Source organism: Oncorhynchus mykiss, chromosome 5 (assembly GCF_013265735.2).
Source record: "Oncorhynchus mykiss isolate Arlee chromosome 5, USDA_OmykA_1.1, whole genome shotgun sequence".
Taxonomy (NCBI): Eukaryota; Metazoa; Chordata; class Actinopteri; order Salmoniformes; family Salmonidae; genus Oncorhynchus; species Oncorhynchus mykiss.
Genome location: NC_048569.1, coordinates 1,084,267 through 1,102,500, shown reverse-complemented (window position 1 = coordinate 1,102,500; position 18,234 = coordinate 1,084,267). Strand labels below are relative to the sequence as shown.

Genomic DNA, 18,234 nt, shown 5'->3' with positions numbered 1-18,234 from the left:
CACAGTATATTGGGCCATACGCTGGGCTATACAATATATCACAGTATATTGGGCCATTCGATGGGCCATACAATATTTCACAGTAAATTGGGCCATACAATATATCACAGTATATTGGGCCATACGCTGGGCCATACAATATAACACAGTATATATATTGGGTCATACGCTGGGCTATACAATATATCACAGTATATTGGGCCATACACTGGGCCATACAATATTTCACAGTATATTGGGCCATACAATATATCACAGTATATTGGGCCATACGCTGGGCCATACAATATATCACAGTATATTTGGCCACGCTGGGCTATACAATATATCACAGTATATTGGGCCATACGCTGGGCCATACAATATGTCACAGTATATTGGGCCATACGCTGGGCCATACAATATATCACAGTATATTGGGCCATACGCTGGGCCATACAATATATCACAGTATATTGGGCCATACAATATATCACAGTATATTGGGCCATACGCTGGCCCATACAATATATCACAGTATATTTGGCACCAGAAATGTAGTATTTTGCATTCCACTGAATTTCAACTAGCATTATGAATGTATTGGGCTTAAAAAAAAATGTCTTTCAACCTTGGATCTCGCCACCCTCTCAACTATCACACATGTGGTGAGGGATTATGAAACAACCTCTAACACTAGGTTACAGACAGAAAAAGGAATGGGTCATACCAACATGATCTCAGACGCTGGGCCATACAGTATGAGTTTGTGAATGTTTTCTGCTGATGTCTTTGCCCTAGTTCTAGGGGCTTGTGTTTCAGTGTAATGTCCCACAAGATTCAACCCCATCCCACAGCCCCAGACCCAGACCCAGACCCACCAGACATAGCCCCAACCCCAACCCACAGCCCCAACCCCATCCCACAGCCCCAGTCCAGCCCCACCAGACATAGCCCCAACCCCAACCCACAGCCCCAACCCCATCCCACAGCCCCAGTCCAGCCCCAGCAGACATAGCCCCAACCCCATCCTACAGCCCCAGACACAGTCCAGCCCCACCAGACATAGCCCCACCCCCATCCCACAGCCCCAGACCCAGCCCCACCAGACATAGCCCCACCCCCATCCCACAGACCCAGACCCAGTCCAGCCCCACCCCCACCCAGAATCTGCCCAACAATTACAAGCCACAGGGTCTGACAACTTGGATGGAAAGTTACTGAGGATAAAAGCGGACGATATTACCACTCATATTTGCCATATCTTCAATTGAAGCCTACTACAAAGTGGATGCCCTAAAGGTCTGGAGGGAAGCAGAAGTTATTCCCCCTACCTAAGAAGAGTAAAGCCCCCTTTACTGCCTCAAATAGCCGACCAATCAACCTGTTACCAACCTTTAGGAAACTTTTGTGGATAGTTATAGTGCCTCACATCACATTATGGAACAGCGGGAATGTGAAGCAACACAAATGTAGACACATGTATACAAAAACACGATAACATCTATACATACATGTACACATGGATTTCATCTTATAGATATGTGGGAGTAGAGTAGAGTCCTGAGGGCACACACTTAATATGTTGTGAAATCTGTTATGAATGTTTTTAATATTGTATAAGTGCCTTAATTTAAACTTTATTTAACTAGGCAAGTCAGTTAAGAACAAATTATTATTTATAGTGACAGCCTACCGGGAAACAGTGGGTTAACTGCCTTGTTCAGGGACAGAACGACAGATTTTTACCTTGTCAACTCGGAGATGCGCTCCAGCAACCTTTCGGTTACTGGCCCAATGCTCTAACCACTAGGCAACCTGTCGCCCCTCCACTCTAACCACTAGGCAACCTGTCACCCCTCCACTCTAACCACTAGGCTACCTGCCTCCCATCCACTCTAACCACTAGGCTACCTGCCTCCCCTCCACTCTAACCACTATGCCACCTGCCGCCCCTCCACTCTAACCACTAGGCTACCTGCCTCCACTCCACTCTAACCACTATGCTACCTGCCTCCCCTCCACTCTAACCACTAGGCTACCTGCCTCCACTCCACTCTAACCACTATGCTACCTGCCGCCCCTCCACTCTAACCACTAGGCTACCTGCCTCCACTCCACTCTAACCACTATGCTACCTGCCTCCCCTCCACTCTAACCACTAGGCTACCTGCCTCCACTCCACTCTAACCACTATGCTACCTGCCTCCCCTCCACTCTAACCACTAGGCTACCTGCCTCCACTCCACTCTAACCACTAGGCTACCTGCCTCCACTCCACTCTAACCACTATGCTACCTGCCTCCCCTCCACTCTAACCACTAGGCTACCTGCCTCCACTCCACTCTAACCACTATGCTACCTGCCTCCCCTCCACTCTAACCACTAGGCTACCTGCCTCCACTCCACTCTAACCACTAGGCTACCTGCCTCCACTCCACTCTAACCACTAGGCTACCTGCCTCCCCTCCACTCTAACCACTAGGCTACCTGCCTCCACTCCACTCTAACCACTAGGCTACCTGCCTCCCCTCCACTCTAACCACTAGGCTACCTGCCTCCACTCCACTCTAACCACTAGGCTACCTGCCTCCACTCCACTCTAACCACTAGGCTACCTGCCTCCCCTCCACTCTAACCACTAGGCTACCTGCCTCCACTCCACTCTAACCACTAGGCTACCTGCCTCCCCTCCACTCTAACCACTAGGCTACCTGCCTCCACTCCACTCTAACCACTAGGCTACCTGCCTCCCCTCCACTCTAACCACTATGCTACCTGCCGCCCCTCCACTCTAACCACTAGGCTACCTACCACCTCTACACTCTAACCACTAGGCTACCTGCCGCCCCTCCACTCTAACCACTAGGCTACCTGCTTCCTCTACACTCTAACCACTAGGCTACCTGCCTCCACTCCACTCTAACCACTAGGCTACCTACCACCTCTACACTCTAACCACTAGGCTACCTGCCGCCCCTCCACTCTAACCACTAGGCTACCTGCCTCCTCTACACTCTAACCACTAGGCTACCTGCCTCCCCTCCACTCTAACCACTAGGCTACCTGCCTCCACTCCACTCTAACCACTAGGCTACCTGCCTCCCCTCCACTCTAACCACTAGGCTACCTGCCTCCACTCCACTCTAACCACTAGGCTACCTGCCTCCCCTCCACTCTAACCACTATGCTACCTGCCGCCCCTCCACTCTAACCACTAGGCTACCTACCACCTCTACACTCTAACCACTAGGCTACCTGCCGCCCCTCCACTCTAACCACTAGGCTACCTGCCTCCCCTCCACTCTAACCACTAGGCTACCTGCCTCCTCTCCACTCTAACCACTAGGCTACCTGCCTCCCCTCCACTCTAACCACTAGGCTACCTGCCTCCTCTCCACTCTAACCACTAGGCTACCTGCCTCCCCTCCACTCTAACCACTAGACTACCTGCCTCCTCTCCACTCTAACCACTAGACTACCTGCCTCCTCTCCACTCTAACCACTAGGCTACCTGCCTCCCCTCCACTCTAACCACTAGGCTACCTGCCTCCCCTCCACTCTAACCACTAGGCTACCTGCCTCCCCTCCACTCTAACCACTAGGCTACCTGCCTCCAAGCACGAGCATTTCACTACAATCGCAATAACATCTGCTAGCCATGTGAATGTAACCAATAAAATTTGATTTGATTTGATGGTAGGCATGTGTGATGCTTCCATGCGCTTTTGCCCAACAGCATATGCTGCTTTAGGTAGATGTCTGACAATACCTTTTGCTCAAGGACTTTAACCTTCCCTATGGATTCCAGTTGAAAACCCACGAGAGGCTCATTGTACCACGCGTTCTGACACTTGACAATAGAAGCAAGTTTGCCATGAACAATGATCCTTAGAAGTATTTCTACAAAGTCCGGTTGTCCTCCAGTTGACCCGTGGGCCAAGCTCCTTCCGACAGAGTAGTTGGTACCATTGCAGGAAATTGTGTTCGCCAACTGAACAGGAAATGTCCGTCACACTACTTCCTTTATGTCATCCTTGAAGACGTGTAAAAACCACTGTGCTTTGTGACAGAGAGGGCAGGTTTGACAACATCGGTGCCATAGACACAGTGAAATGTTTCGAAAGACGTTGGTCATTCGAACAATTAGCTTTGAAAAACAAAGCTGTGTTTAGCTTCGAAGCGCACAGAGCTATAAGGGGTATAAATGCATTTATCAGTTGTGGGTAGTGTTTTAAATAAATGATGCTTCGGTATAAAATGATGCTTCCCTTTCCTGAGGGAAAACCTCCAAGAATCTATGCCTGTGCTCAGATATCTTTGTGGCAAGGTACCAAATAGGCTCCTCTGTGTGAAGTGGGGCAACCATAAGCTCAACAATATCTTTGTGGTGCAATATTATCTGCCATGATGGTTCACCTACAGACATATATTTTTTGTTCCGGTTATGAATGGAAGCAGACGGAAGAAGCACCAGTTTTCATGAGTGTTTCCTTCCAGGCTCCGTTTTATCATTCCACTAATATGGGAACTGATTGATTAGATTGTTAAATTCCAACAGAGTAAAATATTTATTATTGATTTAAAAAACAAACGATGCACAATACCAACTCCAGTAATGAAGCACATCTGGTAAATAGCCAGACAGCACATTCAACATATTTCAGATTTTTAGTCAACACGAACTGCTTTTTCACACCATGACAATGTGTTAAAGTGGGATTTTCCACTTTAATTGATTGAACATGTCCAGAATGATGCTGTTCTGGAACGCTTCAGGTCTTACTTCCTTTATCCGGAGCTCAGGAAGCAAACAGAACCTGCAGATATTATCTATTATTTGTTACCTTTATTTAACTAGGCAAGTCAGTTAAGAACAAATTCTTATTTACAATGACGGCCTACCCCCGGCCAAACCCTAACCAGGACGGCGCTGCCCTATGGGACTCCCAATCACGGCCAGTTGTGATACAGCTTGGAATCAAACCAGGGTCTGTAGTGAACACCCCCAGCACTGAGATGCAGTGCCTTAGACCGTTGCACGATTCGGGAGCACTTATATGTATGTGATGCACTAAAACTATCCACAAATCCACCAATGAAGTGGGCACCTTTAAATGATCTGCTGCAACTCTAATTATCGTTGGTACTATCTTTGGTAACCTTGACACAAATATAGTAATGTAAAGGCTCTTTCCCAGCACAGGAATAAAAAGGTATTCTTCCTCCAATTGTGTAAGGTCCTTTAAAAAGTGTCTCTCTAAAAACCTTCCCATATCCATATTTCTTCACATCAACAGTCTTGCAGAGAACAGACTGAGTGAATCGACGTCAGTGTAGACCTACATTGTGAGAGCACATTCTCCAACACCCAATACAATGAAGTTATTTTGGGCTTATTCTCTTTTTGTGCGGGATGTTCTAAAGGAGATTGTACACTTCAAAGTCATCAATATGTTTATGCCTCAGCCTGTAGTGCTTCAGAGGGTCCGTTTTGTTGGGAAAAGACAAAAGTCCCAGGTCTTACATCTCATATGAGCCTACAGGAGGGAGGACATTTTGACCGTCAAATATGGGGCATGCCACTATTTAAAAAAATATATTAAAAAAAGACCTGCCTAAGCAAAAATGTATTGTGTAAAAGACCATAATATATTGTTAATGTTGCCCTAACTACAGTGACAGACTGACATCTCTGAATTCAGGATAACATGGACAGATGGAAGCTCACAGCAACGTCCTTGAATGGGTCATCACCCGGTGAAGAAATGTTTTGATTAAAATCAAAAAGAATGTCAGGACAGCGAAATGCTCAGTTAGCTAGATAGTTAGTTAAAATAGTTTCTGATTCATGCTCTACTAATATTATTAGTAATAGTTAACTAGTTGCTGGAGTTGTCACTTCCCTGTGTTTCTCTAAGTGTCTTGGTAGAGTGGTCACTTCCCTGTGTTTCTCTAAGTGTCTTGGTGGAGTGGTCTCTTCCCCGTGTTTCTCTAAGTGTCTTGGTGGAGTGGTCTCTTCCATGTGTTTCTCTAAGTGCCTTGGTAGAGTGGTCTCCGCTGTGTTTCTTTAAGTGTCTTGGTAGAGTGGTCACTTCCCTGTGTTTCTCTACGTGCCTTGGTAGAGTGGTCTCTTCCCTGTGTTTCTCTAAGTGTCTTGGTAGAGTGGTCTCTTCCCTGTGTTTCTCTAAGTGTCTTGGTAGAGTGGTCTCTTCCCTGTGTTTCTCTAAGTGTCTTGGTAGAGTGGTCTCTTCCCTGTGTTTCTCTAAGTGTCTTGGTAGAGTGGTCACTTCCCTGTGTTTCTCTAAGTGCCTTGGTGGAGTGGTCACTTCCCTGTGTTTCTCTAAGTGTCTTGGTGGAGTGGTCACTTCCCTGTGTTTCTCTAAGTGTCTTGGTGGAGTGGTCTCTTCCCCGTGCTTCTCTAAGTGTCTTGGTGGAGTGGTCTCCGCTGTGTTTCTTTAAGTGTCTTGGTAGAGTGGTCACTTCCCTGTGTTTCTCTACGTGCCTTGGTAGAGTGGTCTCTTCCCTGTGTTTCTCTAAGTGTCTTGGTAGAGTGGTCTCTTCCCTGTGTTTCTCTAAGTGTCTTGGTGGAGTGGTCACTTCCCTGTGTTTCTCTAAGTGCCTTGGTAGAGTGGTCTCCGCTGTGTTTCTCTAAGTGTCTTGGTAGAGTGGTCACTTCCCTGTGTTTCTCTACGTGCCTTGGTAGAGTGGTCTCTTCCCTGTGTTTCTCTAAGTGTCTTGGTAGAGTGGTCTCTTCCCTGTGTTTCTCTAAGTGTCTTGGTAGAGTGGTCACTTCCCTGTGTTTCTCTAAGTGCCTTGGTGGAGTGGTCACTTCCCTGTGTTTCTCTAAGTGTCTTGGTGGAGTGGTCACTTCCCTGTGTTTCTCTAAGTGTCTTGGTAGAGTGGTCTCTGCTGTGTTTCTCTAAGTGTCTTGGTAGAGTGGTCTCTGCTTTGTTTCTCTAAGTGTCTTGGTAGAGTGGTCTCTGCTGTTTTTCTCTAAGTGTCTTGGTAGAGTGGTCTCTTCCCTGTGTTTCTCTAAGTGTCTTGGTAGACTGGTCTCTTCCCTGTGTTTCTCTAAGTGTCTTGGTAGAGTGGTCTCTTCCCTGTGTTTCTCTAAGTGTCTTGGTAGAGTGGTCTCTTCCCTGTGTTTCTCTAAGTGTCTTGGTGGAGTGGTCTCTTCCCTGTGTTTCTCTAAGTGCCTTGGTAGAGTGGTCTCCGCTGTGTTTCTCTAAGTGTCTTGGTAGAGTGGTCACTTCCCTGTGTTTCTCTACGTGCCTTGGTAGAGTGGTCACTTCCCTGTGTTTCTCTAAGTGTCTTGGTAGAGTGGTCACTTCCCTGTGTTTCTCTAAGTGTCTTGGTGGAGTGGTCTCTTCCCTGTGTTTCTCTAAGTGTCTTGGTGGAGTGGTCTCTTCCCTGTGTTTCTCTAAGTGCCTTGGTAGAGTGGTCTCCGCTGTCTTTCTCTAAGTGTCTTGGTAGAGTGGTCACTTCCCTGTGTTGCTCTACGTGCCTTGGTAGAGTGGTCTCTTCCCTGTGTTTCTCTAAGTGTCTTGGTAGAGTGGTCTCTTCCCTGTGTTTCTCTAAGTGTCTTGGTAGAGCGGTCACTTCCCTGTGTTTCTCTAAGTGCCTTGGTGGAGTGGTCACTTCCCTGTGTTTCTCTAAGTGTCTTGGTGGAGTGGTCACTTCCCTGTGTTTCTCTAAGTGTCTTGGTAGAGTGGCCTCTGCTGTGTTTCTCTAAGTGTCTTGGTAGAGTGGTTTCTGCTGTGTTTCTCTAAGTGTCTTGGTGGAGTGGTCTCTGCTGTTTTTCTCTAAGTGTCTTGGTAGAGTGGTCTCTTCCCTGTGTTTCTCTAAGTGTTTTGGTAGAGTGGTCTCTTCCCTGTGTTTCTCTAAGTGTCTTGGTAGAGTGGTCTCTTCCCTGTGTTTCTCTAAGTGTCTTGGTAGAGTGGTCTCTTCCCTGTGTTTCTCTAAGTGTCTTGGTAGAGTGGTCTCTTCCCTGTGTTTCTCTAAGTGTCTTGGTAGAGTGGTCTCTTCCCTGTGTTTCTCTAAGTGTCTTGGTGGAGTGGTCTCTTCCCTGTGTTTCTCTAAGTGCCTTGGTAGAGTGGTCTCCGCAGTGTTTCTCTAAGTGTCTTGGGAGAGTGGTCACTTCCCTGTGTTTCTCTACGTGCCTTGGTAGAGTGGTCACTTCCCTGTGTTTCTCTAAGTGCCTTGGTAGAGTGGTCTCCGCTGTATTTCTCTAAGTGTCTTGGTAGAGTGGTCACTTCCCTGTGTTTCTCTACGTGCCTTGGTAGAGTGGTCACTTCCCTGTGTTTCTCTAAGTGTCTTGGTGGAGTCGTCTCCTTGTGGTCTTTCTCTAAGTGCCTTGGTGGAGTGGTCTCTGCTGTGTTTCTCTAAGTGTCTTGGTAGAGTGGTCTCTTCCCTGTGTTTCTCTATGTGTCTTGGTGGAGTGGTCTCTTCCCTGTGTTTCTCTAAGTGTCTTGGTGGAGTGGTCTCTGCTGTGTTTCTCTAAGTGTCTTGGTAGAATAGTCTCTTCTCTGTGTTTCTCTAAGTGTCTTGGTAGAGTGGTCTCTTCCCTGTGTTTCTCTAAGTGTCTTGGTAGAGTGGTCTCTTCCCTGTGTTTCTCTAAGTGTCTTGGTGGAGTGGTCTCTGCTGTGTTTCTCTAAGTGTCTTGGTAGAGTGGTCTCTGCTGTGTTTCTCTAAGTGTCTTGGTAGAGTGGTCTCTACGCTGTGTTTCTCTAAGTGTCTTGGTAGAGTGGTCACTTCCCTGTGTTTCTCTAAGTGTCTTGGTAGAGTGGTCTCTTCCCTGTGTTTCTCTAAGTGTCTTGGTGGAGTGGTCACTTCCCTGTGTTTCTCTAAGTGTCTTGGTAGAGTGGTCTCTGCTGTGTTTCTCTAAGTGTCTTGGTGGAGTGGTCACTTCCCTGTGTTTCTCTAAGTGTCTTGGTGGAGTGGTCTCCGCTGTGTTTCTCTAAGTGTCTTGGTGGAGTGGTCTCTGCTGTGTTTCTCTAAGTGTCTTGGTGGAGTGGTCACTTCCCTGTGTTTCTCTAAGTGTCTTGGTGGAGTGGTCTCCGCTGTGTTTCTCTAAGTGTCTTGGTAGAGTGGTCTCTGCTGTGTTTCTCTAAGTGTCTTGGTGGAGTCGTCTCCTTGTGGTCTTTCTCTACGTACCTTGGTGGAGTGGTCTCTTCCCTGTGTTTCTCTAAGTGTCTTGGTAGAGTGGTCTCTTCCCTGTGTTTCTCTAAGTGTCTTGGTGGAGTAGTCTCTGCTGTGTTTCTCTATGTGTCTTGGTAGAGTGGTCTCTTCCCTGTGTTTCTCTAAGTGTCTTGGTGGAGTGGTCTCTTCCCTGTGTTTCTCTAAGTGTCTTGGTAGAATAGTCTCTTCTCTGTGTTTCTCTAAGTGTCTTGGTAGAGTGGCCTCTTCCCTGTGTTTCTCTAAGTGTCTTGGTAGAGTGGTCTCTTCCCTGTGTTTCTCTAAGTGTCTTGGTGGAGTGGTCTCTGCTGTGTTTCTCTAAGTGTCTTGGTAGAGTGGTCTCTGCTGTGTTTCTCTAAGTGTCTTGGTAGAGTGGTCTCTGCTGTGTTTCTCTAAGTGTCTTGGTGGAGTGGTCTCTTTGTGGTATTTCTCTAACTGTCAACAGAAGATCAATGAGACAGTACTGTATATCAGGAACAACTTAAGAATTTGGATATCCAAACTTGTTTTTAGAGAGGTTTGTTAATTTGTGACGCGGCTTTTCTACAACATTAATAATTATATCCGACGAATGTGGTCTCCTCTAAATATTGCATCTGTAATACAATGTAGAAATATAGTCTATAAAGTATGACATTATAAGATATTACAAATCTGTATTACGTTGCCACAAAATGGTCTAAGAAAACTGTTGAGGGGCTTTAAAAGTCAGACAATGGATTTTTCCATTGCATCAGATTTACATGACATTTACTTATGGTAATTAAGAATAAATACATATAGTACATACTGTGGCTGTTGGTACTTTATATTGGCACATGGCTTTATATTGGGGTCCTACTGTACCTGGCACCTCTCTCTCTCTCTCTCTCTCTCTCTCTCTCTCTCTCTCTCTCTCTCTCTCTCTCTCTCTCTCTCTCTCTCTCTCTCTCTCTCTCTCTCTCTCTCTGTCTCTCTCTCTCTCTCTCTCTCAATTCAATTCAATTCAATTCAATTCAAGAGGCTTTGTTGGCATGGGAAACATGTGTTAACATTGCCAAAGCAAGTGAGGTAGATAATATATAAAGTGAATATATAAAGTGAAATAAACAATAAAGATTAACAGTAAACATTACACATACAGACATTTCAAAACAATAAAGACAATCCAAATGTCATATTATATATATACAGTGTACAAATGGTTAAAGGACACAAGATAAAATAAATAAGTATAAATATGGGTAATCTCTCTCTCTCTCTCTCTCTCTCTCTCTCTCTCTCTCCTCTTTCCTCTCTCTCTCTCTCTCTCTCTCTCTCTCTCTCTCTCTCTCTCTCTCTCTCTCTCTCTCTCTCCCTCTCTCTCTCTCTCTCTCACTCTCTCTCTCTCTCCCCCCTCTCCCTTCTCTCCTCTCTCTCTCTCTCTCTTTCTCCCTCTCTCCGCTCTCTCTTTCTCTCTCTGTCTCTCCTCTCTCTCTCTCTCGCTCTTTCTGTCTCTCTCGCTCTCTTTTCCTTTATTTTCTTTTTCTTTTTCTCTCTCTGTCGACAAGTTCCCTGGAAATGGAACACACTGAGCATCTAAATTGAAGCTGGTGAAGAAAAAAAATAATTTGCAAGGAAAAAATACAAAGCCCACTCTCTCTCTCTCTCTCTCTCTCTCTCTCTGGCCTTCACTTCAAAGTGCTCCATGGTCTAAGAAGGAGAATGAGAAAAGGGTTTTGATAGCAGCTATTGCAGGTTGTCTGTCCTAAATGAATACTCAGTGGTTATGTGTAGGAGAGTGTTTTCACCACGGTTAGAGAGAGAAAGTCCACTATCTGAGCTTCAAGTGATGAACCTGGAGAGTCAGGGACCCCTTTAGTTGTTTTATAATTTGGGCTCCAAACACAGGGCTCCCAACACAGGGCTCCCAACACAGAGCTCCCAACACAGGGCTCCCAACACAGGGCTCCCAACACAGGGCTCCCAACACAGAGCTCCCAACACAGGGCTCCCAACACAGGGCTCCCAACACAGGGCTCCCAACACAGGGCTCCCAACACAGGGCTCCCAACACAGAGCTCCCAACACAGGGCTCCCAACACAGAGCTCCCAACACAGAGCTCCCAACACAGGGCTCCCAACACAGAGCTCCCAACACAGAGCTCCCAACACAGGGCTCCCAACACAGAGCTCCCAACACAGAGCTCCCAACACAGGGCTCCCAACACAGAGCTCCCAACACAGGGCTCCCAACACAGAGCTCCCAACACAGGGCTCCCAACACAGGGCTCCCAACACAGGGCTCCCAACACAGGGCTCCCAACACAGGGCTCCCAACACAGAGCTCCCAACACAGGGCTCCCAACACAGGGCTCCCAACACAGGGCTCCCAACACAGGGCTCCCAACACAGGGCTCCCAACACAGGGCTCCCAACACAGGGCTCCTAACACAGGGCTCCCAACACAGGGCTCCTAACACAGGGCTCCCAACATGAATAACTAGATTTTAGACTAGTTAGGTATTCAGACATAACCCTGTCATTAAATAATGATGTATCCTACCAAGGGGACATTAAAAACGGTAATATCTTATGTTTCACCGAGTCGTGGCTGAACGACGACATTAAGAACATACAGCTGGTAGGTTATACACTCTATCGGCAGGACAGAACAGCAGCTTCTGGTAAGACAAGGGGCGGGGGCCTATGCATGTATGTAAACAACAGCCGGTGCACGATATCTAAGGAAGTCTCAAGGTTTTGCTTGTCTGAGGTAGAGTATCTCATGATAAGCTGTAGACCACACCATCTACCTAAAGAGTTTCCATCTGTATATTTCGTAGCTGTCTACATACCACCACAGACCGACGCTGGCAGTCCACATCACCAACAAACTAACATGGTCCAAGCCCACCAAGACAGTCGTGAAGAGGGCACGACAAAACCTATTTCCACTCAGGAGACTGAAAAGATTTGGCATGGGTCCTCAGATCCTCAAAAGATTTTACAGCTGCACCATAGAGAGCATCCTGACGGGTTGCATCACCGCCTGTTATGGCAACGTCTCAGCCTCCGACCGCAAGGCACTACAGAGGGTGGTGCGTACGGCCCAGTACAAGCTTCCTGCCATCAAAGACCTCTATACCAGGCGGTGTCAGAGGAAGGCCCTAAAAATTGTCAGAGACAAATAAACTATTATTTGTATTAATTTATATTTTTTATGTCACCTTTATATAACCAGGTAGGCTAGTTGAGGCTCTGTACCGGTGCAGTGATCTGTGAGCAGCTCTGACAGCTGGTGCTTAAAGTTAGCGAGGGAGATTTGAGTCTCCAGCTTCAGTGATTTTTGCAATTCGTTCCAGTCATTGGCAGCAGAGAACTGGAAGGAAAGGCGGCCAAAGGAGGTGTTGGCTTTGGGGATGACCAGTGAAATATACCTGCTGGAGCGCGTGCTACGGGTGGGTGTTGCTATAGTGACCAGTGAGCTGAGATAAGATGGGGCTTTATCTAGCAGAGACTTATAGATGACCTGGAGCCAGTGGGTTTGGCTATGAATATGAAGCGAGGGCCAGCCAACAAGAGCATACAAGTCACAGTGGTGGGTAGTATATGGGGCTTTGGTGACAAAACGGACGGCACTGTGGTAGACTACATCCAGTTTGCTGAGTAGAGTGTTGGAGGTTATTTTGTAAATGACATCGCGAGGACCGGTAGGATAGTCAGTTTTTCTAGGGTATGTTTGGCAGCATGAGTGAAGGATGCTTTTTTGCGAAATAGGAAGCCGATTCTAGATTTAATTTTGCATTGGAGATGCTTAATGTGAGTCTGGAAGGAGAGTTTACAATCTAACAAGACATCTAGGTATTTGTAGTTGTCCACATATTCTAAGTCAGAGCTGTCCAGAGTGATGTTGGACGGGCGGGCAGGTGCGGGCAGCAATCGGTTGAAGAGCATGCATTTAGTTTTACTTGCATTTAAGAGCAGTTGGAGGCCACGGAAGGAGAGTTGTATGGCATTGAAGCTTGCCTGGAGGGTTGTTAACACAGTGTCCAAAGAAGGGCCAGAAGTATACAGAATGGTGTCATCTGCATAGAGGTGGATCAGAGACTCACCAGCAGCAGGAGCGACATCATTGATATATACAGAGAAAAGAGTTGGCCCAAGAATGTAACCCTGTGGCTCCCCCATAGAGACTGCAAGGGACAACAGGCCCTCCGATTTGACACACTGAACTGGTGTTCAGGAAAGGCAGTCATTTGAGAAACCATGGCTGTTGAGTCAGCTGATAAGAACGTGGTGACTGACAGAGTTGAGAGCCTTGACCAGGTCGACGAATACAGCTGCACAGTAATGTCTCTTATCGATGGAGGTTATGATATCGTTTAGTTTTTATTTTCTGAGGTCTTGGCTGATATCTTTTGATATCAGAGCCTTAAAGGAGAGGTGTATAAATCATCTGTCATAGAGTTAGTATAGAGCATTAAAGGTGAGGTGTATAAATCATCTGTCATAGAAGTTAGTCTGGAGCCTTAAAGGAGAGGTGTATAAATCATCTGTCATAGAAGTTAGTCTGGAGCCTTAAAGGAGAGGTGTATAAATCATCTGTCATAGAGATAGCCTGGAGCCTTAAAGGTGAGGTGTATAAATCATCTGTTATAGAGTTAGCCTGGAGCCTTAAAGGAGAGGTGTATAAATCATCTGTCATAGAGATAGCCTGGAGCCTTAAAGGTGAGGTGTATAAATCATCTGTCATGGAGATAGCCTGGAGCCTTAAAGGTGAGGTGTATAAATCATCTGTCATAGAAGTTAGTCTGGAGCCTTAAAGGTGAGGTGTATAAATCATATGTCATTGAGTTAGCCTGGAGCCTTAAAGGTGAGGTGTACAAATCATCTGTCATAGAGTTAGTCTGGAGCCTTAAAGGAGCGGTATATAAATCATCTGTCATTGAGTTAGCCTGGAGCCTTAAAGGAGCGGTATATAAATTGGACTTGACATGGATCTTATGATGCCATGGAGAATCAGGAAGAGAGAGGGCACCACCCATGTATGTCAAAGTCACAGGGTGGGTGACATAGTGACATGATCCTTCAAAACAGTGACACAGTGACAAGATGATGAGCATCCCAGTCAGATTCTCCACACTGTCTGCCCTGTCTGTCTGTGGTTTAAGATAACATTAGTTCACCACGCTGTCTGAGAGAGAGAGAGAGAGAGAGAGAGAGAGGGGCAAAGCGAGAGAGAGACGCAGAGAGAAAGAGGCAGAGAGAGTCAGAGAGAGAGTGAGAGGGAGGCAAAGAGAGAGAAATAGAGGCAGAGAGAGAGAGAGAGAAACAGAGAAAGAAAGGCAGAGAGAGAGGCAGAGAAAGAGAGGCAGAGAGAAAGAGGCAGAGAGAGAGAGAAGCAGAGAGAGAGAGGCAGAGAGAGAGGCAGAGAGAGAGAAGCAGAAAGAAAGAGAAGCAGAGTGGGAGAGAGAGAGAGCGAGAGAGAGAGAGAGAGGCAGAGAGAGAGAAGCAGAGAGAGAGAGAGAGAGAGAGGCAGAGAGAGAGAGAAGCAGAGAGAGAGACAGGCAGAGAGAGAGAGAGAGAGAGAGAGAGGCAGAGAGAGAGAAGCAGAGAGAGAGACAGGCAGAGAGAGAGAGGCAGAGAGAGAGAGAGAGAGAGGCAGAGTGAGAAGCAGAGAGAGAGAGAGAGAGGCAGAGAGAGAGAGAGAGAGAGGCAAAGAGAGGCAGAGAGAGGCAGAGAGAGAGAGAGAGAGAGGCAGAGAGAGGCAGAGAGGCAGAGAGAGAGAGAGATAGGCAGAGAGAGAGAGAGAGAGAGAGGCAAAGAGAGGCAGAGAGAGGCAGAGAGAGAGAGAGAGAGAGGCAGAGAGAGGCAGAGAGGCAGAGAGAGAGAGAGATAGGCAGAGAGAGAGGCAGAGAGAGAGAGGCAGAGAGAGAGAGAGAGAGAGAGGCAGAGAGAGAGAGGCAGAGAGAGAGAGAGAGGCAGAGAGAGAGAGAGAGAGAGGCAGAGAGAGAGAGAGGCAGAGAGAGAGAGAGAGAGAGGCAGAGAGAGGCAGAGAGAGGCAGAGAGAGGCAGAGAGAGGCAGAGAGAGAGAGAGAGGCAGAGAGAGAGAGAGAGGCAGAGAGAGAGAGAGGCAGAGAGAGGCAGAGAGAGGCAGAGAGAGAGAGAGAGAGAGAGTCAGGCAGAGAGAGGCAGAGAGAGGCAGAGAGAGGCAGAGAGAGGCAGAGAGAGGCAGAGAGAGAGAGAGAGGCAGAGAGAGAGAGAGAGGCAGAGAGAGAGAGAGGCAGAGAGAGGCAGAGAGAGGCAGAGAGAGAGAGAGAGAGAGAGAGTCAGGCAGAGAGAGCAGTTGAATGCAAGTTTCAGTTGCTCTTCACCAACTTCCTCCTGCAGCCATCGCCTGCACTTTGGGAGGCTCTATTTAACCAATAAGGGCCGAGGAAGTGTGGTATATGGGCAATATACCATGACTGACAGCTGTTCTTAGGCACCACACAACACGGAGTGCCTGGATACAGCCCTTAGCCGTGGTATATTGGGCATATACCACAAACCCCCCCAGGTGCCTTGTTGCTATAACAAACTGGTTACCAATGTAATTACCAATGTAATTAGAGCAGATATATGGTCTGATATACCATGGCTGTCAGCCAATCAGCATTCAGGGCGTTGTTTTTTTCTTTCACTCACGTGATCGTGACCAAAGACATGACTGAAACAGGAGACCAGTTTTGCATAGAGTGGATATATAGAAATGAATGTGATGTTTAAGATTCCAGACACTAGTTGATTGTACATTGGGATTTCAATGTGATACGGGGGCTGGAGACATGTTTACTTTGACATTATAAAGACACATTTTGTATTAAAACTGGCAACACTACCACGTTGCACTGAGACTTGGCTGTTAGAAAACCACATCAGTGGTTCAACTTCGGGCTGTCGCGGTCTGTTCCAGATTTCCTTAGCTTTGGAGAGCAGCTCCTGTCAAGCTCTCTCACGACAAGACAGGCGAACATCTCTCACTTGTTGAACATTGTGGTAGCCCTGGCTCTCTCTCTCAACTGTTTATTTTTCTTGTCTGAGGGAAGCACTGTTCAAAACCTATTACGACAGATAAACAACATTCACTTCTTTAGGAAAAAGGCGTAAGACATGACCGAATCAAAACACCTATGTTCTTCCCAAACCCACATAGTTAGTCTGTGTTTCATCAGTAGATAACTGTAGTCTATAGCATAGAGTCTGTGTGTTTCATCAGTAGATAACTGTAGTCTATAGCATAGAGTCTGTGTGTTTCATCAGTAGATAACTGTAGTCTATAGCATAGAGTCTGTGTGTTTCATCAGTAGATAACTATAGTCTATAGCATAGAGTCTGTGTGTTTCATCAGTAGATAACTGTAGTCTATAGCATAGAGTCTGTGTGTTTCATCAGTAGATAACTGTAGTCTATAGCATAGAGTCTGTGTGTTTCATCAGTAGATAACTGTAGTCTATAGCATAGAGTCTGTGTGTTTCATCAGTAGATAACTGTAGTCTATAGCATATAGTCTGTGTGTTTCATCAGTAGATAACTGTAGTCTATAGCATAGAGTCTGTGTGTATCATCAGTAGAAAACTGTAGTCTATAGCATAGAGTCTGCGTGTTTCATCAGTAGATAACTGTAGTCTATAGCATATAGTCTGTGTGTTTCATCAGTAGATAACTGTAGTCTATAGCATAGAGTCTGTGTGTTTCATCAGTAGATAACTGTAGTCTACAGCATAGAGTCTGTGTGTTTCATCAGTAGATAACTGTAGTCTATAGCATCGAGTCTGTGTGTTTCATCAGTAGATAATAGATAACTGTAGTCTATAGCATAGAGTCTGTGTGTTTCATCAGTAGATAACTGTAGTCTATAGCATAGAGTCTGTGTGTTTCATCAGTAGATAACTGTAGTCTATTGCATAGAGTCTGTGTGTTTCATCAGTAGATAACTGTAGTCTATAGCATAGAGTCTGTTTGTTTCATCAGTAGATAACTGTAGTCTATAGCATAGAGTCTGTGTGTTTCATCAGTAGATAACTGTAGTCTACAGCATAGAGTCTGTGTGTTTCATCAGTAGATAACTGTAGTCTATAGCATAGAGTCTGTGTGTTTCATCAGTAGATAACTGTAGTCTATAGCATAGAGTCTGTGTGTTTCATCAGTAGATAACTGTAGTCTATTGCATAGAGTCTGTGTGTTTCATCAGTAGATAACTGTAGTCTATTGCATAGAGTCTGTGTGTTTCATCAGTAGATAACTGTAGTCTATAGCATAGAGTCTGTGTGTTTCATCAGTAGATAACTGTAGTCTATAGCATAGAGTCTGAGCATTTTTAGTTTTTTCTCTGGGTTTAATAAGTTAAAATTGTGAATAAATGTAGTGTAATGAATCTCTTTGTGAGGAATATTTATCACAGTAAAGGAGAAAGTGCATCTCTTTCTCTACCTCCCCTGTCATGCAGTGACCACATTCATGCTCCTCTTTGGGTAGCCATGTCTTTTTATGTCTGCCGGTTTCTATTGCCAATCGGTGGTCACTCAGCCTGTACTTGGTAAGGATCTGTCTCTGCTTCGTATCTCTGACAGAGTAGAGATAATCAGCCAATTCATATTCTCTGTTTAGGGTCAGATAGCAATTTAGTCGGCTTTGGGATTTTTTTCGTTTTTCCAATGTTATAAATATGAGTCCTTTGATTGGTTCATGATTTTGTTTATTTTAATTCTCTCTTTTGAAGCAGTGCTGGTGTCAGCTTGGTTGGTGAGGTCCAACACCAGCTGACTGAGAGGGCTCGTTTCTGGGCTCAGCTTGGTTGGTGAGGTCCAACACCAGCTGACTGAGAGGGCTCGTTTCTGGGCTCAGCTTGGTTGGTGAGGTCCAACACCAGCTGACTGAGAGGGCTCGTTTCTGGGCTCAGCTTGGTTGGTGAGGTCCAACACCAGCTGACTGCGAGGGCTCGTTTCTGGGCTCAGCTTGGTTGGTGAGGTCCAACACCAGCTGACTGCGAGGGCTCGTTTCTGGGCTCAGCTCTTGGGTTTGAAGTGCAATAAATTGCAGACTTGAATTTGGACTTGAATTTAGATGTAGCCAAAA

General features: G+C 46.2%; 1 protein-coding gene across 1 annotated transcript in view; it reads left to right on the top strand.

Annotated features, from left to right (window-relative positions):
* LOC118964538 (proline-rich protein 2-like) overlaps positions 1 to 11,594 on the top strand; it is a 36,712-nt gene extending 25,118 nt beyond the window's left edge. Inside the window, exons 3-4 of the mRNA XM_036976529.1 lie at positions 972 to 1,174; positions 11,026 to 11,594. Of these exons, the coding sequence (XP_036832424.1) occupies positions 972 to 1,174; positions 11,026 to 11,594 (772 nt within the window). The remainder of the gene's footprint in view (positions 1 to 971; positions 1,175 to 11,025) is intronic.
* Positions 11,595 to 18,234: the final 6,640 nt, after the last annotated feature.